This window comes from Nanorana parkeri, unplaced genomic scaffold, assembly GCF_000935625.1.
Source record: "Nanorana parkeri isolate BGI_ZX_2015 unplaced genomic scaffold, ASM93562v1 scaffold616, whole genome shotgun sequence".
Lineage (NCBI taxonomy): Eukaryota > Metazoa > Chordata > Amphibia > Anura > Dicroglossidae > Nanorana > Nanorana parkeri.
The window spans coordinates 599,319-624,131 of NW_017306884.1; the positions used below are offsets into that span (position 1 = coordinate 599,319).

Genomic DNA, 24,813 nt, shown 5'->3' on the forward strand with positions numbered 1-24,813 from the left:
AGGATTAATTCAAACAGTCAATATGTTTTTATGTATACTACATTTTTGGCTTCTTCATTTACCTCTGGACTTCCAACCCCAACAGTCTCTGCTAGTGGAGTAAGCAAAGACATTGAGGAAATGTTGAGTGCATCATCATCTTCATCATCAGAACGGTCATCTCTGTCTTTATTGCTTTCTATATCATCTCCAACCCTTTCCACCTGCTGGGTAGATGCATCACCTACAGCTTCTTCCTCCTCATTTTCAAGATTATCACTAAAAATGCTGTTGATGACTTCTGAACTGTTAGGCTCATTAATACTTCTATCTACATTCATCTGAATCTCTTGTATCATTTCCACTGTAATGAGAGAAAAGCAACAGTCAAGAGCATGATTTACAAAGAATGAATCAATTTGCAGATTAGGTCACACAAACCTATATTTATAGATCAAAGCAGATCATCCCAGCACCTGAGCTGCAAATACCATTAAACAAGTTTACATAAAATCTATAAGGAGGGTAAGGGGCTCTGTTCTTCTCAAAGGGCTTGTAAGAAGGGTCCCAAAAAAGCATTTAAAATTGGAAACGCTTTAGATGCATTTTCTTCAATGCCCTAGCAACCAACCACTCATGCCTAACCTTTTAAAAACCTAAATATAAGAATATTGTTGAATGCAATTGGTTGCTAGACCATTACGGGTTTTTTTTCCACTGCTTTCATAGAATTTCTCTGTTACTCTTGATGACACTTCGCCATTACTGAGAATATAAAATATTGTAGAATCAGAAGATTGTCAGTCCCTAAAAAGTAACAAACCTTTATCTCCACCAGACTTCACTTCATTGTTGGGTTCTTGCTTCTCCAGGGACACTGAAGAGGGTTGCATAGACTTCTCAGGACTTTTAACACGGCCAGCCATCTTTTGTTGGGAGCCACCTAGGAAATTTGGATAAAATGTAAAAACAGAACCTAAATTAGTGCCACACTGCTAGTTGAATTTCAATATGCATCATTGAACTGGCCCTTGTTTATCAGCTCTAGAGCTTAATCAGAAGTTAAACAAAATAAGGGGGACAGTACATGTATGGACGTTTTGTTTTACTGAAATTTTCAGTAAAACAATGCTAAAATATACTGAAGCTACAATGTGGCACTTAACTAGAGGATATATTTAGACACCAGGTGCAGCCTTAAGACTGCCGTATATAGCTCAAAGTTCAAGCAGGGTGTAGCCCCGTCAGTTTCACAAAAGGCAAATTTCTTATTCAATTGTCGTTGAAGGAACATGGTCAAACATTCTCGGCTGAACAGATATATTTCAGTCAATCAGCTGCAGTCGCTGTTTGGGTTTTCTGACAGCGGCAAACTCGCCACTGTCGGTATACCATAGCGTGGGAGAAAGGGAAGTGTGGCTTCTCCATTCTGCACTCTTTGGTGTTGTCGGGGCAATCAAGCATTTGTTTTCCCCTTGTTCAGCCCCAGTTTATGGCCAGCTTATGTTTAAAAAGGGAGTATAGAGTCGGGAAAAATATTTCTTATTCTCATTAAAGATTAGAAGCAATCTTTGAAGTCTACAGCTAAATAATGCTACTAGCATTAACCAGTTGCCGTCCGCCCGTAGTAGAAAAACGGACGGACGGCACTGTCGCATTCGCACAAAAAAATGACACACAGTAATGATGGTTATTAACCAGCGGTGTTAAACCCCCTTCCTGGCCAGGCCATTTTTCAGTATTCAGCGCTGCGGTACTTTGACATTTATTCCGTCATGCAGCGCTGTACTGAAATGAATTTTATACCCTTTTTTGGGGACAGATAGAGCTTTCTTTTGGTGGTATTTATTCACGACTGAAATATTTTTTTTTACTATATTAAGGAAAAATTACCGAAATTAAAAAAAAAAACTTTCCCCTACATTAAATGATAAAACATTAGTACCCAATTTTTTGGTAAAATCTAAAAGACGGGGTCACGTCGGGTAAAAAAGACACCAAACATGTCAAGCCTTAAAATTAAAACCTCAAAAAACGATAATACCCAAAACTTGCCACAGGCGACGCTTTAAAAGCTTTTACCGCTCATCAGTTTAGTGTTATCAGTGATTGATGGCCCTAAAATTATTGCTTTCACTGCGACGTTCGCGGCGATATGTAACATGTGTAGCGCAATTGTCGTTTGCGCGCGCTGGTGCACCGGACGCATATTTACGTTTATATGTGCGTAAACGTGGGTGTTAAACATTTTGGGTGTTTTTTTAAAACTTTTTTTATATGTTACTTTTATTTTTTTTAATTTATATTTTTACACTTAGTTATTACAACAATCCCCTTATACAATAGCAAATGCACACTGACAGGTCCTCGTTATGGAGACATTAGGGGTCTCTGTGACCCCTAATGTCACCTGTGGACCCCAAAAGAAGCTGATGAAGCAGAGATCTGCTTCATCAGCTTGTTTTCTCTGGCTATAGCAGCCAGATGACAGATACACATCACTTCTGCATTCACAGCCTGGAGGGAGATCAGCAAGGAGCTGAGCTCCCTTCCTCTTCCTCCTGACGCCCTCCCGAGACGGTCCCGGGCCACAGGGTGTTTGCATTGCACGGGTCTGTTCTGCCTGTGCGCGCGCCCACTAGGGGGCGCACACAAGCAGAAAAAAAAATGCCGTCTGGAGACGGCAACCCGCCAATGCAGCAGTGCCGTCCGTCCGGTTTTTTTACAGCGGGCGGACGGGACGGCAACTGGTTAAAAAGCATGCATATGCCTAATGGCTTGACACATTAATGCAATCAAGCATTCCTTCTTACTTGCTATGCCCTTCTGTGGCGAAGCAGGCACTCTCTCAGAAACTGGATTGGAGATTACATTTGGCTTCGGTGGCTTGCTAGAAGTGACTGGATGAGCTTGAATTTCCTAAAGGGAAAAGAAACATCAGAAATGGACTGTACCGTCAGGACAGGCATCTTACAAAAGATATCATGTATACAACAATAAATACAAAATTACTATAATGCCTTATTGTATTTTTTACGCACAGTTGCCACATAGAACACAAATGCAACTTCAGAAACAAAATAACCCTTTCTTTAAAACCCAACACCGGGCTGGAGAAGGATTAGTGCTATTTTAAATAAACTGTTATCCTTTAAATCAATGCTATTTAGCCCATGCCTCCAACAATCAGATGTAAGGGGGGGAATAAATAAATATAGTGTCTGTGGGTGACTTAACATACATCTCATGCCATATCCAGGAGAAAAAAAAAAGAAAAAAAAGAAAAAGAAAAAAGGCTTTTTAAGATGGCCTCCACCTGTATTGCTCTTTTAAGGATACACATACTACACCCACATAGAAATGACATACACATTAAAACCATATACTTCTATTTATAAAACCATATACTTCTATTTATAAAACCATATACTTCTATTTATAAAGTCAGAATTTACTTTAAAAATGCATCCAGTGGCAACCTTGTTGCCTAAGAGAAGAAACCTTATTGCACTCTACATTTCATGATGGGTACCATGAAGTATACTAAAGTCTACAGGTAAGCAGTAAGCAAAAGAAAAATAATCTAGAATACTTTTTTTCATGACATTTCAACAAAGATGTGTCAAATGTGTACATTTTGCAGGTAGTAGTTTTAGTATGTATAATGTACTTCTACAAAAAACTGTATCAGTATTTAAAAGTCACAAAAGAGAGATCACAAATTAAATAAGACAGAACTGCAGATCTAGTGCTTGTATACATTACTGGAACTCTGAAAGAACCTTCATCATATTCAATCTGTTGTAAAGCGTATTATCAGGCCTCATAGAATACAATTTTCCATTACCCGTTGAGTCTCTTGATGCTTGGTTTTAGCTGGGTCTTCCTTATCTGCAGTCCAGACACTGCCTTTCTCAAACCGGGAGCGAATAGCTGCAAGTTCCTTCTCACGTTCCTGATCATAAAAAGGTAATAAAAACACATTAATTGTACTAAACATCACATCTATTCTTATTAAAGCCTATCTCAGGGGAAAAAAATAAAAACAAAAAAACAAGCTCCCCTTGCGGTGGGGCTACCCCCACACTTTAAAGGGTTAGTTGCTCAGATGTCTAGGGGACCTAGCTAAAGCAGTTTTACTTACCTGATCCCTCAGCACTCTTATCTTCCCTACTCTACAGCTTGTAAACCGTCCTTCGGCGTCCTCGTGTATAATGCAGGGCTATTGGCCCTGTATTGTATGTGAGGAGGTCAGCGGGCCTCCGACCATCAAAGCATAGGGGAAGAAAAAGCTGCAGGTGCCAGCCAGAGCGGGGATCAGGCATGTAAAAGGTCCTTTATACAGATCCCTAGACATAATTGAGTAGTCAACCCTTGCAGTGAAGGGGCAGGAACACTGTAAGGGTTTACTACTCCCGGAGTACTCCATTTCCTGGAGAAAGGTTTCAAAATACAGTTGTTTGCAAATGTCTGCACCTTTTTCTGCTGCTGTGTTAAGCTAGCAGTACTGGACACATCATTCTGCTTTAGAAGCCTTTCGTGGATACTCTTTGTTGTTGGTGTCAGCAACGAAGACTTTGGTCCAGTGTTTACAGGTGCTGGACTGCGATCTTGACATTTCTCCCCAAATCGCTCCAGAAAGGACTTAACTCCTGGACCACCTAAAATAACGATAAATGGGTAGAGATTTCAATGAGATTTACAAAGCTGACAAAGCTGGACTTAGCACAGAGTAAAATGGAGTAAAGAAATACATTTTATAAAAACTAGATGTGCAATGCACCCATGTACGTGACCCTGCAGAATAAGAGCTTGAATAATATCTCATGACAAGGAATATTGAAATTTTCAGTAAAACAATGCTAGTTGAAAAGCAGAAAGCGTAAGGCTGGGTTCACACCTAGGCGTATTGAATATGCGCGTTTACCGTGATTCTCGGTAAAAAACCGTGCGACAAACGTGCGTTTCCGAGGGCTACTTGGCTGTATCCCAATGGAAACGCGCGTCAAAAACGCCCCAAAGAAGCTCCTGTACTTTGGGCGTAGGACGTTTTGGTGTGAACCATACCCATAGGAAATAATGGGATTTCGGTGTTTGAGCGTTTTGCAGAGCGTTCGAATGCGCTACAAAACGCCGAGGTGTGAACCCAGCCTCAAACAGTAGCAGCCAGGGTAAGAGTTCATCTTGTACATGCCTGACTTGTGAAGTAAATGCTAATTGGTTGCAGATGTTTACTTTGTTCCTTGCATTATCTGCGTGTCTAATAGAAAGCTTTAGCTACAACTAAAAATCAAAAAAGTTGATATGTACAAAAAGGTAAAAACTTAGAAGTACATCACAAATGCATTCACTTACGGACTCTCGATTTATCGTGCTTACCTGTTGCAGTCTTTTCCTTTTGCGCTACAGGTGTTGCCCTGCTATTTTCTTCCCTAGGGGTTGCCTGGTAATTGGTGAATATTTTAGAGGTTGGCCTCTCGACCCTCTGTGGGGTAGATACATTGGCTGACAAAGACTTCTCTATCTGAACTGATGGTTCATTCTTCTCTTTCAGCTTGGAAGGAACAACATTTGTGATTTTATCCGCTATTGGTTTAGATGCATCAATAATTGTGTTTGCTACTGTAGAGCTTGAAAGTTTTGATTCAGAACGTGTAGACACCTGTAAGGAAAAGCATATTCGTGTTTAGAGTTGAACTCATGCAAAAAAAATTTAAAAAGCCAACATATTTGCTTGTGACCATTCCACAATGCTATAAAATGCAATGCGTGCGTTGTTGTGTGTTGACACATGTTACAGTGCATTAAACAGCCCATTCAAATGGATGGGCTGAAACACACAGCAACGCACACGAAAACAGAGTTAGGCACCTGGAAACAGGTTTTCTATGAATCTTCCAGGACATCATAGAAGAGAGACTCTGTCCACTTAAAACAGGAAACACATCATCCACAATTAAAATAAAAAGGGGCAGTCACTCCTACCCACCTCAGTACTAAAATAGAACGAGGGCAAAAGAACCACCAGAGAACAGAATACACATACCCCTCAAAAGAGAAGGGCAGGAATACCCTGTTATCCTGGAAGATTCATGGAAAAGATGTTACCAGGTACCTAACCGTTTTCCCCAATCCATCCTCCAGGACAGCATAGGAGAAAATAGGCTAGAAATACTTTTGGGGGGGGGGGGGCGGCGCAACTGCCAAGAGCACTCTCCTGCTTAAAGCCTGCTCCTTATCATTTGATTGGTTAGGACAAAAGGAGGGAATCATAATATCCTGGGCTCTGTGGAAGTGGGAAGCTACCTTCGGTAAGACTGGAAGGGTCTTGGGGTAATTCTGTCCAGCAAGATAAGACAGTGGAGTTCTGCTATGGAAACAGCCACCGACTCTTCTGGCTGGCATGAGGGACACTAATAGAAATGTTTTGAGAGTCAGAATTTTGTCTGAGCACTCGTCGATGGGTTAGAAGTAAAAGATCTGGTGCATAATTGCTCTCTTCTCGAAACTTCAGTGGAGGAGAGTCTGCTCACAAACCAGACCCTCTTTGGAATAAGATCAAAACATGTTAGATCCCAGTCCCAAGGGTGCACAAAAGTGTCCACTGCAAGAGCGCCATCCTTTTCCTCCATCAAAGAGAATTTGTATAGCTCCCTGTTGCATATTGAGGTGAAGAGGTCCCTGAATACCTCACTTGGGCATGAGGTAATTGATGGGAAAACCTTAAATGCTTCTTTGAGGGATATGCAGGTATGCAGTCTCGAGATCCAACGATGCCATGAAAACTTCTGGGAAAGAAGTTCCCTGCTGCAGCGTCCTTCCTCCTGGTGCATGCCAAGATCAAAGATTAAGGCTCCAAAAGAACAGCCTCCCCCCTTGAACACGTATTCTGCCAGAAGGAGGATGCCATAGAATCAAAAAACACTGTCCTCCTCCACCGAAGATCCCCTTGAAAGTGCATCATCAGCACTTCCTCCTGGAAACTCATCAGTGGAAGAGCGTCATCTGACATCACTTCCACCCCAAACACTGGACTGAATGCACAGTAAGGCAGGAGCTCCCATGTGAGACAGCACACTCTATTTTCCCCCGTGGAGAGGGAGGGGGAAATGAGGATCAGAAAGAGGTGGATGAGCAACAGTGCCAAATGGAGACTAAGGTGGGTAAGAAGGACATGATGGACTATAACATCAATGCAAATTAGCTAACTAAGCATGAGATTGTAGTCCATCTTGGGAGTGTGCTTGGAGCGGTGCTTACTTTAAAACACACATCGGGAGCATGGGGAACATAAGGAGCCACCCTCTAGATGGAAAGATAGCACCAGCATGAATTCAGAGATTGAGGATCTACAGCTGAATGATACACAAAGAAGATACATTTTTGTTAATAGTTAATGTTCTTGAATGCATTTTTAAGATGTAACTCCTGAGCTTAGTGTCACTTTAAGGAAAAAAAAAAATAGTAGACTTGACCTGCTAGGCCTGAGGAAACAATCTGAAGTGGCTAGGAGTGAATGCCCTTTTATTTTAATTGTGGATGATGAGTTTGCTGTTTTAGGTGGGTGAAGCCTCTCTCCTATGCTATCCTAGAAGAGGAGTTGGGGGAAAAAAGGGCAGAGTGCGCTTTATCACAGCACAAGGCAATGCTCAGGACATCATGCATTGTGCGGCACTGCAGCTCACATGAAATTGGAGGTTCTCTGGGGTGCCATTGACAATGAATGTAGCACATGTTACCAGCAGCACAGTGGTATGAATGTGCCTTTACACACTTGGTTATTATTCATGACTACACCTGCAGTGCCACCTGTAGGGAAGACTGGGATTGTGGCACAGCCATACACAAACAATAATTCTTTATGAAAGCATAAGTGCTAAATAGGCTGGAACTTAGGCTGCTGAGCAATGAAAACAGCAAAATTAAGCCCAGATATGTTTATTTGGGGCCTATGGGAAGTAGGGTACCATCTGTTACTATACAGCGATGTCTTCAGCAGTTGGTGAATTTCCGATTGCCCTGGAAATCTCCTTTAAATGTGATCAATACAAGTTTGAGTAAAAAAGCATACAAAAAAAAAAGTAGAAAATTGGCAATGGAAATTCAGATACACTTCCATTATTCAGGAAGAAGAAGAAAAAAAAAAGGGGCTTGCAAAAAGAAAAAAATTTGCACCGCAAAACAATAAGCAGTACACAAATGTGTTGTGGATAGTAAGGGGTGTTTTTCTTTTTCGCACATGTGAAGATGATCATCTTAATGATTTAATTGTGCCTTCTTAAAAAGATGATAGATAGATCTCCATCTCCTTTGCAATTTAAAGTGACACTAAACTCAGGAGTTAAAACTTAAAAATGCACTCAAGCACCCTGAATTCATGTTGACACTGTCCTTCCTTTCCGGAGGGTGGCTACTTTTGTTCCCCATGGTTCCTGTGTATGTTGTAATTTAGCAAATGCTTGTTGTGTTAAGGCACATACCTTTGTAGCCCCACAGACTTCAATGGCAGCACATGAAAAATGCATACATCATGCATTTTTGTACATTTTAGCATACGACAAGCCTCCACCCCCTAGGCAACCTCTACTTCCTTTAAAGAATAAAGCGCACTTTCAGAGAAATCTCAGAAAGCATGCATGCGGAGGATGGGAGGGGACAGAAACAATTAGCCAAAAACAAAATTGCAGAACATGACAATGTATTAAAATCCTCATTGGGCAAAAAAACTAAACAAAAATAAAACCCCACCACAGATGCAAAGGTGTGAACCTGTGCTTACTCTTTAGAAGTGTTGCCAAACTGTTTCTACCTCAACTGAGTCATATCTAACCCAGCAAACAATGCACTTCCTCCATAACTCATAATATTACTAAGCAGAAAGATTATATTTATGTACAGGTCTCCCTCTAGTGGTTAATCTACAAATCTAAGTTTAAAAAAAAGTAGCATGTAAAATGAAAAAAACAAAACGTAACATTAAAGAGGACTTTGCATATTACATAAATACACACATTATATATATATATATATACACACATTTTGTTTTACATAGAATTAGATAAATATTAATAGCAGATCTACTCATTACTGAAAGTCAAATGATAAGGATTCGATGAACTACATACCAGCGTGCTAGGGAGCGTGGCTTTTATCACAGACTCCTCTTTGGGTTTTTGTGATGCAGCTTCCTGCCTGACAGTATGACTATTGATGCTGGAAGATGCTGCACTGGCAGAGGCCACTTTCGATAAACAAGCGGTACCAGGCTTTTCTTGTGTATTGTTTGGTTTAACACTTGGATAGCTCAAGTCGTCTTCCCAGGATCCGATCGTGGCAGCCAGGTTAGCTAAACGAGTTCTACGGCCCCTGGGAGTTTCACTGTTAATGACAGAAGCCTGTGCCTTCGGTGGGGAAGGTACAATTTCTTTGGGTGGATTGGCAATAGGAGGGGAATTTGAAGGGCTCCCTGGGAATGGGAAAAAAATAAAAATGTTAATACAGGAGGGGAAAAAAAAAAAAATACTGTAGATTGACACTACGACGACGTACTTGTTCCCCAAAATATTGACTGTGTTCCCCAAATGACTGACTCTTATATTAAAGTGGTACTCTAGTCAAGAAAAGCAATGTGAAGTTATAACTGGTGACTTCCTCCTAAATATTCTTTCTGTGCAGCCAGATCTCGGTCCTGCCAGTGTTCTCCATGAAATGGGTCAGCTTTAGTGATTACAAATCCCATCTTAAAGCTGAACCCCAGGCAGAAATAGAAGACAAACATTAATGCAGTTATGTATAAAAGTAGAGAACTCTGGGGAATGAACACATTTTATTAACCCTTGCAGGGGGGGCTACGCTGAACTGCAAATTTAAGTGCCTGTATTTCTCTAGGTTCAAAAATATAGTTATACTCACCTGATCTTTGGTGCCGGCTAGCTCTTAGACCAGTGCCTTCCGCCTCTCCTCCTCTGCTGCAGTGATGGTATGTTCCTCTGCGTCCTCAAGCACAATACAGAGAGTGTATAGAATGTGATAACGCACAGGACCGTAGACCGCTGCAGCGGTCAAGGCGGAAGGGACCTATCTAAAAGTAAGCCGGCTCCTAGGATCGGGTTAGTACACCAGTTATTCTTTAACCTAGACAAAAACAAGCACATGCTCTTGCAGTGCAAAATATTAAGAAAAAAAATTTCCCTGGAGTTCTGCTATCAATAACAGATCACACAATCGCATTGTTTTGTTGCGGTAACACGCATTTTACCATGCGATGCCACAATGTGAAGACTGCGGTGCCGTTGATTCTGAAGGGTCTCCAAAGCACCTGCAATTTACCACAACATGCTGTCCTTCTTTCCCCCCTGCACTGTGGTGTGTTGGCAGCCATTCAAAATGAATAGCCGTCTTAAAAAGGAGAACTATGAGGTGAGTGATTTTAACTCAGCCTCATAGTTCGAGCCGACCTGTGACAATGAAACTGTCACAGGTCGGCTCAATAGATCGGGAAGTGAGCGAACACATACCGTTGCTCGCTCACGTCCCTGCAGAGAGCCGTGACTGCCAGTCACGGCTCCCTGCAGGGATTTACCGGCTCCTCCAGTGCTGACTGGCGGAACGGACAGCGGAGGGTACAGCTGTTTCTGCCTTTCTGCTGTCAATCAAGCAGCTGGGTGGATCTCGACAGTAATGTCGGGATACGTCCCGGCTGCGGCGGTCTCAGTATACCGCGAGCTGTAGCTTGCGATATACTGAGCTTTGGGTCGTGGGAGGACGCTAGTTTGTGTCCCCCTGTAACCCTTAATAGAACTATGGCGAAAAACACTTACCCCATAGTTCTCCTTTAAGGCAATGCATGTTAACATCTGAACCATGCATTGATGTACTTGTTATACAACTAGCATTAATAGCTGAAGTTGCCTTCGGATCAACCTCTCATACTTCCCTCTGCAGCAGAGCTCAGTCTGGGAACGGGTTAAGCACAAGATGCATGCTCAAAGGGGGAGAGAGCGGACAGATGAGCTCATCAGTCTGCTGCTTTTCCTTCTACTGTCCAATCACAGGCTGGAGTCAGAAGACCTGCAGCTTTTTTTTTTTTTTACCGCAGAAGGGGAAAGACATGTCGGCTGGCCTGCCAGACAGGACTGTGTGGTGTGGCAAAACAGTAACTATATCCATTGGAGTAAACCCTCCCAAGGTTTTTTGTTGCTTCTTCCCCCTGGATTTTGATAATACCAATCTATACAATATTGGGGTTTCTAGGAGGCATTTACACAACACTGTTACTGTTAAAAAGATAATTTATTCACATCACAGTTTCAAATCCAACAATTAGTTGGCACGTGTAAAAACTAAATGTTGGAATTTAACTGTGATGTGAATACATTGAAGGGAATTTATCAAAATTGGAGCAGACAAAATCTGGAGCAGCTGTGCATGGCAACCAATCAGCTTCTCTTTCATTTTCAAATCTTGACTGAACAAACTGAAGACATGCTGATTCTTTGCCATGGGCAATTGCTCCGGATTTTGTCTGCTCCAGTTTTGATAAATTCCCCCCATTATCTTTTTAACAGTAACATAGTGTTGTGTAAATGCCTCATAGAAACCCCCATTATCGTATAGATTGGTATCAAAACTGTGTGAATCTCAGAACTGGATGGACAAATAGACAAATGCTTTGGCAGCTGAAACAGCTTCTATACATTTCTTTAATCTGGGTATTTAGCGGTTTGCCTGGAGTTCAGCTTTCACGGCCGCAATGCTTTCAGTGTACCCCGTTATTGAACTTTGAATTCTCCCATTCACAAAAAGAACGAAATTAAGATACTCTGCAAATTAAATTCCAACTGCAAATATACAAGTATGTTACTACTTCACGTTTCTCAGATTTCATCAGGCACACCCACTGTCAGTCTGATTTGAAATGTTAGATGCTATTCAGGTAATGAAGGAGATTTAGTGGGTCACTATTACAAAAAGTAATTGCTCCCCGATTTCTGTAGGTTGTTAGAACATGTAATGACAGAATTCAGTATATCAATTCAATGTTTTACTTTGTGACGATTTATATATTTTTTTCTTATACATTTACATGCAGATCAAGCTGTCCAGCAAATGTGAAAACAAGAGGAGTGAAGGGGAATATTAAAATGAACCTGCGCCCAGAATATCCACATTAAAAGTATACATAGTCTGAAAACTAAATGTCTATGTCTGTAGTTATAGGCACTGCAGGGAAATTCATCTTCAAAATTTACAACAGAGGCACTGAAATAACAGCAACTTTCTTCTTATTGTCTATTGCAGCAGAAACTTGGCAGCCTACTGATGTAAACAAACAGCAGGTGCTGGAAGCTGTACAGCTATAGAGGTTGGTGCTTGCTTGTTTTAATGTTCTTTAGCTGCGTGTTAAGAACATATAAAAACTTTCATGTCCATAGTCTGGGGACAGGTGCACTTTGGACCCATGACCATTATAAGCTACCCCCCCTACACAGTGTTTTAGTTTGTACTACCCCTGCCGCTTTTGGTAGCCAATTTAGTCTGCAGGAAAATATAAAATTATGGATGTACAGATACTGTTTTCTCTGTAGCGAGTACTGATATTTTGCCACAGATACCGAGTACCAATGCATCCGCTGGCTTGGAGCCGGCTTCTTGGGCAATCACAAAGCCAGGGGCGAGTAATGACATGCCACCCGGATTCCTAATTGCCAAGAAGCCGGCTCTATGTCGTTTGGCACGGAAACCGGCTTCCCAGCCAATCAGAATCGAGCCGGCTTCCCGGCCAATCAGGAAGCCGAAAGGCGAGTAATGACCTGCCTCATGATTGGCCAGGAAGCTGGTCATTACTCACCACCCAGCTTCCTGATCGCACGGAAAGCTGGCTCCATGTTCCCCTCCTCCTCTGACCAGAAGTTCCAGTATCGAGGAAGGTGTCGGAGCATTTGGGAGAGTACGAGTATTCGCTCAAATACTCGTATTGGCACAGATAACGATACTGGTATCGATGTATCCCTAATATAAATAAAGGGGTTGTAAAATAACAAAAAGTATATACTAAATACAGTCATACAATCTTTTAGCTGCATATAGTTCTCACAATACAACAGGATAATGAAAAGACATAACCAAAGTAAATGCATATTAGTTGTATATAATTAACTGCAATGATTTTGTCCTATTGACCGGTGTTAGGCTGTAATGTACTGTTTTTGAAACCATCACTACTCTTAGGATTTCTCTCATGGTTACTGTGCGCAATATTTTGAGTATCTCTCTGCCAGCCTCTCTCAACGAGGGTGCCAGAAAATTTTCATAGCATCATGCCTTTGATGTGAAGGGGAACTCCTAATGTGCAGGGAGGCTCCCAATATCAATGGGGTCCCTGAAAGGAGGATTCTGATAAGAATGATGATGTAATGAGGCAAACCACACTTTTTGTCTCATCATGGATAAGGGTCTGGTATTGATTTTGGAGTGACCACATGTCTGTTTAAATTAAGGGTTTTTACATTTTTGGACTGGGGTGCCTTGAAATTTTGCATAATTTTAAAGGGTGCCATTGCTGAAAAAGGATGAGAAAGCCTGCTCCATATCAAAGAACTGCACAGGTTCAGCCAGAAAAAAAAACAACAGTAGTGAAATAGAGAGTAGTGATGGACTTTCTTATTTTACCATTATTGTCCCAATATCTCCGCTGATCAGCAAGCCTCTGCATACGAGTCCTTATTGAAGACGCTTCATGATCTGGAGAATTCAGCTCTTCTTTAGTGGTTACAGTGGTTCTTGGTGGAGTCTGTACTGTGGGTTTCACTTGTGGGTGCGCAACAATCTCTGGCTGTGTACTTTTAACAATCACTGGGCTTTTTGGTTGCTTGTTCTCAGTCCCTAATATTTTGTTTTCATCAGAGCAGCGCTTTTTTGAGGGTGATGGTTTTGCGCATGGTTTCTCTGGAGGAAAAAAAAAAAATATCTTTACTGTGAACTAGGGCTGGTAATGATTACATTTTCGCGTTCGATTAATCAAAATTTTTTTTGTTATCAATTATAACGCACATACAGATCCAACTACATTGGCCTATACACATACAGCACAGCAATGAAGTAATAAAATGAACTAGGGTCACACTAATCCAGCACGTTATTAATCTCACGTGCCCCACTCAATATGGCCGCCGCTTGAGTGGGGCAACTCAGAATAATAATGTGCTGGATTACTAATTTAACATAAGTATTAGTTTAATATTTGAAGTAGCAGCACCTGTCCATTCCATTTCATGTAAGGACCTGATTGCAACATAATATCAGTAAATTTCAATAGGCACATTTCTGGGAGCGAGATGGGGGGGGGGGTTAATGGAGAGCCACATAGTGCATATATATATATAAGACAAAAGCTTGGTGCTTCTTGGGCAAACTCACCGGCCCAAGTGGCTCCGTCGGCTAACGAAGGGATGGGGGGGGAGTCCGGGGACGTCACGGACCCCCCGTTAGCCGACGGAGCCACTTGGGGAAGTAGACCGGTAAGGTCGATGTCCATGACGTCACTGGATCTCCGACGGGACTCCCGGAAGCCGGCGGAGAGGCGAGCCTTTTCATTTTCGCTCAAAAGAATTTTAAATCGATGAAAAAGTTTAACGATTAATCAAGGAATTGATCGTTAATTTCCCCAGCCCTACTGTGAACTAATACGAGTAAATGAAAAAAAAAGTAATTCACATTACATAAATCAATGCTGGGCAGACCTAATGCCTAAAAAGGAAGGCAGCCAAGATGTCTAGAATATTTGAAGAATCCTTTAATTTATCTAAAGCAAAAACTTTTTTTTTTAGATTATAGAAGAGTTAGAAGCGGTCACTTTTTTTTTTGTAGTCTGTGTCCCTGCTCTGTCTTGGTGACCAAAATCACTCAGACTGAAAGTTAGCAGAAATTCAAACACTGAGTTGTCACCGGAATAGAGGGAGACTCTTCCAAAAAGGGGACAACCGTCTTAAAGGTGATTTCCCTCTCTTCCCTCTCGCTTTAGATCTACTTTAGTCTTTATATGAATTTCTTCGAGTCTTAGCCACAGCATCAAGTAATTTAATAAATAGAATTTATAACACAATGTTTCATTAGGTTTGTAGTATAGCGATCAGATATTACTATTGCCCAAATAGAAAATGTTTCATCTTTGATTGTCGTCATATGTAGAACACAGAAACCATGAAATGCTACAATGCGAACATTCCATGGAGCTTTAGACCAACTCCCTCGTAGCATCACTGGATTATTGGATAATTAATATGCTGGCTTCCCTTGTCAATTGAGAAGTGAGTTCTTACCTTTGGAGAGCCTGACTATATGGTACTAGTTTGTCATAGTATGGGTGTTAAACTCTTGTTGGTGCGATCTATAGTCATAAATGTACTATGGAAATGTCCCCAGAGTGAGCAGCCCACCTTTGCTGGCTTTATAATTACCGTGAGGAGTTTGGAACGTCACTGCAGATATATTGTCCTCATGCAATCAAAAGCACCTCCAATCCTAAACTATCACACCCCTGTATGCATTCACTTTTACCTTCTTCAGCTTGTACAGGTGGCTGACGATTGGTCTCTATAAGAGGTCTTTTGTTTAATACTGCCGTCCGTGATCCAGCTGTGGGTCTATCGGCCATCTTCTTTTGAAGATTCTCTCTCCTGGCTCGCGTCCTTTCAAGCAATTTCTTAGAAGACAAAAAAGGTAAGAATATATTTTAGAGAGAAGCTACTATCGTGTCCAAGGAAACATTTTTGTTATGTACCATTCTTGAACCTGTTACTTTACCTATAGTGGGTAATGTATAGGTTTACTTTGGTATGCCACCTAGTTTACAGCTTTTATAAGCCGGATTCTAACAGAACACTAGACATATTCCTGGAGTCTACAGGTTACAAGTATGGACCTAGAGAATGTCACACCACCGATTGAAGTAGTATGGCACATGTGGCCACCTCTTCACCCAAAAGCAGTGCATTTATATCCTGTTCCACGACAACTCATAGTGCCACTAAACAGACACAACAAGTGCTTTAAGAAGGTGTGTGAAGACAAAAATCGACAAAATCAGCTGTAAGAAACATTATATTGTTATAGTGTAACCTATTGCAATGATTCTACATTTCAGTGGAAATCTGAGATTAATGCAGATTTTGGCCCCATACACACAATAGGATGTGTTCAGCTCACATGGCAAGTGCTCCCTAATTTTCAGGCCAGTTAAGGTGTATTCAACCACACTTTCTATACCCATAATGCTTTGTGTGTATTAGCGAGATCAATGTACAAGTGCTCCTAAGACTACACATTTGCTGTGGTCATTATGGTGGGGTTTTCAGAATATGAATGCAACCAGAGCTATTGGAACACACAAAATGGGTGAAGAAAACGAGGCATCACCTATATCACTTTTGGTAGGACTAGACCATCATTTTAAAACTAGGTCAAAAAGTTTTAGCAGTAAAACCATAAGGCCAAAGATGGGCAGTTCTCAAATCCTGTCCCTGACATTAGATCTGACCAACATAAAAGGGAACCTGTAATGATAGCCCCAGACCATGGGCCTTGGGGTGCTTAAAGTGGTGGCTACTGTACAACATACACAGGGACCATGGGGAACAAAAGTATCCATTTTCCAGAAGGAAGGACAGTGTCAGCATGAATTCAGAGATTATTTGAGAATCTACAGTCAAGTGATACACAAGATACATGATACTTATTAGTACCTGAATGCATTTTAAGATTTAACTCCGGAGTTTTGTGTCACTTAAGACAGAAGCTACCACTGCTGAAATTCTGAAAACACCAACACTGACTGTATCTGGCTTCATAGTTTTTTTTTTTTGAGTCAGATGCCAAAAACAAGCATTTAGCCAGTGAAGTATCAGTTAGAGAGAGTAAGAGACCATTCATTTCAACAAAAATATTCCCATAAGATTATACGTGCATTTAACGTATTTCAGCCAATGTATTTAGCTGTAAACCAGAAAAGTGGGAAATCTGTCTGAGAAACTTCATTCAAAATGAGAAACTTCATTCAAAATGACAAAAAGTGGAAGTGAAGGGAGGAAGGGAGGGGCAGAGTAGCTAGGCCAGCACTAAGTAGAACTCCCAAAAGAGGAGATGGCTATGAAGTGCAAGAGGGAGAGCTGTGCTATGGAACTGACTATAGCAGGATCAAAGGCACATTGATACATGGGTCATGGCCTCAAAGTGTCGAAGCCAATGCATCAGCTTGACCAACTGCTATTGCTAACCTCTTCTAAAACGCTAACTGCCTGACTGTCAATGTAATCCAACAGCTTCAGTTCATCGAGCTTCACTAGTACAGAACTAGTATGCAGATCAGGAGTTGACTACACTTATTACATGCTTTTTCTAGATCAGCGACTCAGAATGTACTAAAGCCAGAGACCACCAGGCAGCTGGTAATTTTACAAGGAGCTCAGCAATAATAGTTTTGCTGTCAATACAGGCTTTCTTTACATACATAAACAATAAAGAGGGAAGCGTAAAGAGAGAGATGTAACAGAGCAGTCCTTGATATCCGTTCTTGCCTAGAGGACAAGCCATCTACTCAGCCCTGAGTGTCTCTCCCATCATCACCCCCCCCCCCTTAAAACTTGAGGAATGTTATAGGGAAGATGTACTAAAGTGTAGACATGTACACTTTATATGGGAAATAAACAAACAGTCTACACTTCTAAAACTGAGCATTATGATGTTACTTGATATAAGGGGCCTCAAGTATAGCCCCTGACATAACCAGAGGGCTGCACATAATATTCAGTGATAGACTGGAGACACATTACATGAGACTGCTAGAGATCACAGCCATGAAAACCCTTTTACACACCAATGCTTTCATATTTTTGCTCCCTACAACCTTTTTGAAACTAAACCCCAGGATAAGCAAATCTTGTCAAAATAAAAGCTTTGTGGGTTCTTCCTTGAATCTTGGCGTGCTTTCTTTATTTGTTCCAGATCTGTGCCGTAATCTAACATGAAACTGTGCTTCTGTGAAGGAGCTTCATGTAATAAAAGTCCAGTCCCTGCTGCGCTCTCTCCTTGTGCAGAGTGACTGGTCTTGAATCGGCAGCCTGTAGTGCAGGAGTAGGAAAACTTGGTACTTCAGATGTTGTAGAACTACAACTCCCATTAGGCATTATGAGACTGACAGCCACAGGTACGACTCCCAGAGGCAGGGACACGATGGGACAGTTTCCCCAGAGCTGGAGTACCGAGATTGTCTTCCCCTGCTGTAATAGATGGACCTGCTGTGCCCCTTCCACAGTTCTGCTCAGGCTATGTACAGCACAGTGATGCTGTCAGTTCTGTTTCTTGCAAGGTAATAACTGGGTTTGCAAAGGCTATTGGTGCACACAAAGATTTATATCCTTTGTGGATATTGAGGGATAGATTTAAAATTAGAGCTTTTGTGTTAGTCCATCTTAAAATATTATTGTGCCGCATATGGGCGGGCAGCACAGAAATAGTAAGACACTATGACAATAAACCTAACCGATCTACTATTAGTAGTCAGCTAGAAGAAAAAAATTCCTTTACTGGACTGAGCGCGCACCTAGGTAAGTAAACCTCAGGCCTCGTTCACACCATCCTCAGTGCGTTCTGGGCAGATTGCGGCTGGAACGCACTGGATCGCATTGCGGACGGCTCAATTTGTTGTGGGGCGGTGCATTGAAGTGAATGGCACCGCAGCCACGCAATTGGCCGCACGGGAATGCAAGGCACATCAATGCCTGCAGTCCGGTCAGGAATAATAGTGCTTGCAGTTCTCTTTCTGACTGTACCGCAGGCATTGATGTGCCTTGCGTTCCTGTGCGGCCGATGGCATTGCGGCTGGAGGGCGTGGCTGCTCCCGCCCCACTACAAACTGAGCTGGCTGCAAAGCGATCCAGTGCGTTCCAGCCACAATCGGGCTGGAAAGCACTGAGGATGGTGTAAACGAGGACTCAGACTACTGTCTTCAGGGGTCCCAAAGGCTGCATGATAAGTGCCAAAGGGCCACATAGGCACTTGGGTGCAGGTTGAGCACCAATTATGCAAAAAGTGAAAGAATTTAAAAAAAAAAAAAAAAAAAACACACAAAACATTTACTGTTGGGCAGTCATCTCCAAACATAATAAAAATATGTATTTCTATTGTCAAAGCCCATGCATCAATATTCTGCACATCCTCCAGCAGTTAATAGGAAAATCCTTGGGCTGCCTTTTCTGAAGTATCCACAGTATAAAGTGCCGCATGTACAGTAAATATATTTTTTTCTCCTTTCGGCATCATCAAGAGACACCGAGTCATTCTAGTTTGAATCAGCCAATAGTTTTATTCATACTAAGTAGTTCAGTAGGGCGGATTCTATCATCTACTCATGCTGTAGCTTGTTGAAGTACAGGAGTTACGTGGAGCAGTTTTTTTTTTCCAAGCTATGTGCTGGAACACAGCCCATTAACCGACCACATCTTTCCTGCAGCTGCAGCGAGCTTCCATCCTACCAATTATGGAAAACACAGATGATCAGACGCTTAAACAAAAACTTAAAAGATGCCATCTGCACGTTCAAAAAAAGAAAAAACCGGGAGCACAGGAGTTTCACAGTCTGCAGTCACAAGGGGGAAATCAAGGAAAATTAACATTCCACATGGTATGCAAACCATGTCCTTTTTCTGTAGTCAGGATATACTCAGTCAATTTCTTCCTGTGCCTTCAAATCTACATCGAAAACAACTTTGCCAAACAATTTGAATTTGTTTGATGTGACAGAGTGTATTGCAAACATGTATTAAGGAGTTCTGTCAGATTGATATATATCTGAACTGCCAGAAATAACATAAGTAACATAATTCAAATACATATCAATTAGCTGCCATATACTGTTACTTGAAAAAGTATTGTGAAGCATTATACATTTTTAGATTTGTAAATGTGAACTGACACTTGCAGTCACAATGGAGGCGAATGGGCACCCTCTCGACATATGCAGTCACAATGGAGGCAAATGGGCACCCTCTCGACATATGCAGTCACAATGGAGGCAAATGGGCACCCTCTCGACATATGCAGTCACAATATTGGTGAATGGCACCCTCTCAACATATGCAGTCACAATGGAGGCGAATGGCGCCTCCAACAGATGCAGTCACAGAGGAGGTCAAAGGTGTCTTCTCGACAAATACAGTCACAATAGAGATAAACGGGCCCCCTCTTGACACTTGTAGTCACAATGGATGTGAATAATCTTCTCAACAAATACTGTCGCAATGGGAATTATAAATATGATTTATATAGCACCAACAAACTGTGGTTGTTTTCATTATGGAAAACACAGATGATCAGACGCTTAAACAAAAACTGTGCCACATTTTACAATATACGGACGACATTACAGTTACAACACAATGCCTGTGAGAGCTTAAAATCTAAAAAGGGCCCCCGCTTAACACATCCAGTCACAATAGAGGTAAACGGTCTCTTCTTGACAAATACAGTCACAGTGGTGGTGAATTGCACCCTTTGACACATGCAGTCACAACGGACATCCAGCCACCACATGACAAAGGCTCTTGGCCAGTAGTTTTATTACTAAATAGTAGTAATACAGATTTTACACTTGGTGTAAATATGCATATCAAAGTTCAGTAAATGACACTGTATAGCAAGATGAAAACAACCACTTTAAGATAACACTAATTTTTGCTAAGGACATGGCTTGCCCCATTCATGACTATCACATCTGAGTCCCCACTTATACTTCACCAAGAGCATTTTCAGGTGATTTTTACATTTTTGCGCATTGTTTTCCATTCTCAGGCTTTATTGTTGTTGCTTTTGTGGGAGAGAGAGTCAGGCCACTGCTTTTGTGGGAGAGAGCCGCGGTTTGACTATGCGCTGCTAGCACAGGATGTTTAATCTTGCTCCACCACTTAGCAGGGTAAACAAGTTAATGACCCCCTTATTTATTACAGATATATATAGATCTATATATAGCCTAGCTGTATTACAGTAATAGATAACAAGGGTTCAGTTGAGATTGAATTTAGCTTGTTATATGCAGATGTATAGGGTTGCATTTTTCAGCCAATACCTTATTGTACTCCTGAAGGTGGGACCAGGAAAGACTAAGATGTTTACTAGGCACATAGACACATGCTATAAAACCATACAAGCTTTCACATCAACACGTGGCCCTTCCATCAGTCTGAATTTGACTTGCGATTACACAGATCATAAACAAACTGTATTAGATACCTTTGCACGGCCAGATGTAAACGTAGCTTTATCTGCACACCCATGGGTCCTTTTAGGTCGTTCAGACCGAATCCAAAAAGGTGTGCATCCAGGTCCCAACCTAACTAGATGTGAGCCGATATAGACGGACACATCCATTCACATCTGGCCACGTATAGATATTACTTGGGTCTGTTTTGACCTCCATCCCAGGAAGGAGAAAAAATTTGAATGGACACAGATGTCACCCGTAATCCTCCTGTCAAAGGGACCCAAATCCAACTGGGTGGGTGCGGTAGTGACAACGGATGCCTCCGTGAAATGTAGATAGATGAAAGTAGTCACTCGCACTCCATGATATTAAAGTCAATGCTGTTTATTGACTGAGATAACACATCTCCTTAGCGACGTTTCAAGACCATGCGGTCCCGTCCTCAGGCAAACAGAGAGAGTCACACTCCGTTTGCCTGAGGACGGGACCGCATGGTCTCGAAACGTCGCTAAGGAGATGTGTGTTATCTCAGTCAATAAACAGCATTGACTTTAATATCATCTATCATCTATCTACAGAGGTCACACGTGACATCCCGTCTCTGTTCTGATAAATCCTCTGCTGAGACGGAACGGACGTCGCCCATGTGAAAGGGGCCTAAGGCTACATTTACACGGGTGATTGGCCTTGTCCCAGCAAGTGGAAAAGCTTCATCCCATGCACAAGCTATGTGTGGTTAGGTGTGGCCAGATTTGTACTCCGTTACACGTGATTAGGTGCTCTGAGCAGCCTTGGACGCAAACTGTCTGCATCCAGGGATTGCATTTCTGGCCCCACACACACAAACTAAACACAGCTATTTGCCCAGTTTGCATGATGTAGCCATAGCACGGTGTGCTGCCACATCTCAATGTTGCAATCCAGCCACCCCTGTAAGTGTAGCCTAATGAGTCAGGAAGATGACATGATCGTGAACCATTTACATTTACCATCCTGTGTAATAAAGAATGTAAGCAGAGCGCATGGAGCTGTGTATCTGCCACCTCTCTTCCATACTGTCATCTGAAAACAATGTCCAATACTCCACCCAAATTATATCAGCCTTACTACAGTATCCAAAGGATTACCAATTGTCAGAAAAGATTAACAGGAGACTTTTCATGAGATAACAGGATTACAAGCATGACACAAAACGAGTCAAAGTAATCTGTTTCCAGAAAGCAAACTTCCAAATATTTGCATAGTAACCAAGAAGAACACGAAACTTAAGCAATGTACAGACAGCTTAGGGCAGAGGATGAGAAATATAAATTCAGCAGCCAGTCTGTCCAATCCAATTTTTTTCCCCCTCAGAGTCAGCTCTATTGACAACTAGAGAAAACTTCAAGTTAGGTGCCGGCTGCAATTTCAAAGAAGCATTGGTGACCTGGCTCCCAGGCGTGCCTTAAGGCCAGGGCACTCTTGCAATCGTCCTGCTGGTGACAACTTGCCAGAGAAAGGGTCGCTCTACAGGGCAGAGGAATACTCACTTGTGTCCATGCATTGCTCCCTTGCTGGCAACATGCTGCTCTGTCACTGGCGAGTCATATTCTGCAGAATTTCCATCAATGAGGGAGTGACACCTTGCTCAGTATCAGTGAGGGAGCAGACAAGGAAAAGGGTATTTTCTCTGGACAATTAGCAATCCCATCTCTGGCAAGATGTCAGAGACCGGATAGCAAGTGTACCATGAGCCCCTATATGCTCACCACACTCAGGATACAATCTAATTGTACAATTTCTTCGATAGAGACAAATCGCCAGCTGAAGGACCACTATAAAGAGGCCGTCTGTCCCCATGGAATGGCTCCCTTTATAGCTAGATGCAGGGAGATGGCGAATATTCACTGGTCAAAATACTATTGATACTCAATCACCAACGATAAGTGCAACATCTTGCCGCCTCAGCTACAGAAAAAAAAAAAAAAAAGGATTCCGCAGGGACAGACAGGCAGTCTCGCAGTGATCCTGACACCTCACCAGCAGCAGGATCACCAACAGTCACCTAACATCAGCCTTAGATCTGCCAATAACCGTCATAGGAGGACCTGTCAGATTGGATACAAACTGGACGATTTAGGTAATTCCTCATATTACATAGTATTGGTAAATCTAAAAGGTGGTCATACAGTATACCATCGGATTGCACAATCTACTTTAGATCAACCAATGATATAGTGCGAGGGCCTGTTTGAAATGATACAAACTGAATGAATTGTTTAAGTTCCCTTATATTACACAGGGTTGGTAAACCTAAAGATGACCATACACTGTACAATCTCCTTTAAAATCTACCATTAACTATGTAGTGCAAGGGCCTGCCTGATTGGATACTAACTGAATTGATTGTGGAGATATGTCCTTGTATTACATGGTTTTGGAAACGCGAAAGGAGAGATTGTACAATCTGCACACAGTCTTAAAGCTAGCCACACAAGCCGACTGTACATTGTATGGCGGGCTTAATGGAGATAGTACAGAGTGTAACATTTATGAGTATAGTTACCAACAAATATACTGTATATAGCGAGGCCCTAATTCAATCTATTCAGCCATTTATCCAGATAGGCAGGCCTCTGAACAACAGTTGTTGATAGACCTAAAGTAGATAGTACAAATTACAACAGGTATGGTCAGCCTTAGTCATACGTTATTAATACATGTAAACAAAACATGGAACAAGGAATAAATCAGTAAAACAAAGTATATCTAAAAGGCAACGTTCTTATTAGTTGTGGATAGTGTGTGGAGGGATAAGAACCCCTGTTAGGTTGTCATTGCTGTCCATGTCCCTGCTCAGGAGATTCCCTCATGTGCCCTGGTGATCAATGCCTCTATGGACTGTCGGTTTGGGAATAGGTAACATTTTACGTTGCCACCAAAACAGGAATAGCAGGGATATCTTTCAATGGGGACATACTGTATAAGGGGAGATTAGCAACACCTTTTTTTAAATTGTAAGTTCTCACGGGCAGGGCCCTCCTTACCATCTTGTCTTGATTTGTCTTGTAACTGTACTTTCCTCCTCTTGTAAGGCGCTGCACAAACTGTTGGCACTATATAAATCCTGAATAATAATATTATTATAAACTTCCTGTTGTGTCTACGGGACAGGAAGTAAAGGGAGATCCCCTTGAATAGGACAAAAAATTCCAATCTCTATCCAAAAAAATTGAAAAAAGAAAGCTTTGTCTTTAGATACAGTTGAATTTAATATGTTTTATCTCAGAAAAAAATGTATCTGCTGCATATTATACAACCTTCATTTATCAAAACAAACAAAAAGGATTTATTTGGCTGTAAAGTCATTGTATACACGGTGAAGCAATGCTAAGCATTGTAAAGTTGTATATTTATAAAGAATGACGGATATACATCACTTCTAGTTTTTCCTTCATCAGCGAGGGAAAACCGCTCGTTTCTTCCATCCCCAGTGTGGATGATAAACCTCTCTTGCCGACTACTGTATTCTGACAGCTTAAGTCCCTGGCTGTCAGAATACCTGAACAGCGACTGCATCTGATTGGATGCAACAGTTCACC

General features: G+C 41.7%; 1 protein-coding gene across 1 annotated transcript in view; it reads right to left on the reverse strand.

Moving 5' to 3' along the window:
• ANLN (anillin actin binding protein) overlaps positions 1-24,813 on the reverse strand; it is a 42,455-nt gene that overhangs the window by 15,728 nt on the left and 1,914 nt on the right. Inside the window, exons 2-10 of the mRNA XM_018562940.1 lie at positions 15,538-15,682; positions 13,651-13,926; positions 9,105-9,445; positions 5,359-5,641; positions 4,456-4,640; positions 3,827-3,934; positions 2,793-2,898; positions 803-922; positions 63-343 (exon numbers count right to left, since the gene is read on the reverse strand). Of these exons, the coding sequence (XP_018418442.1) occupies positions 63-343; positions 803-922; positions 2,793-2,898; positions 3,827-3,934; positions 4,456-4,640; positions 5,359-5,641; positions 9,105-9,445; positions 13,651-13,926; positions 15,538-15,682 (1,845 nt within the window). The remainder of the gene's footprint in view (positions 1-62; positions 344-802; positions 923-2,792; positions 2,899-3,826; positions 3,935-4,455; positions 4,641-5,358; positions 5,642-9,104; positions 9,446-13,650; positions 13,927-15,537; positions 15,683-24,813) is intronic.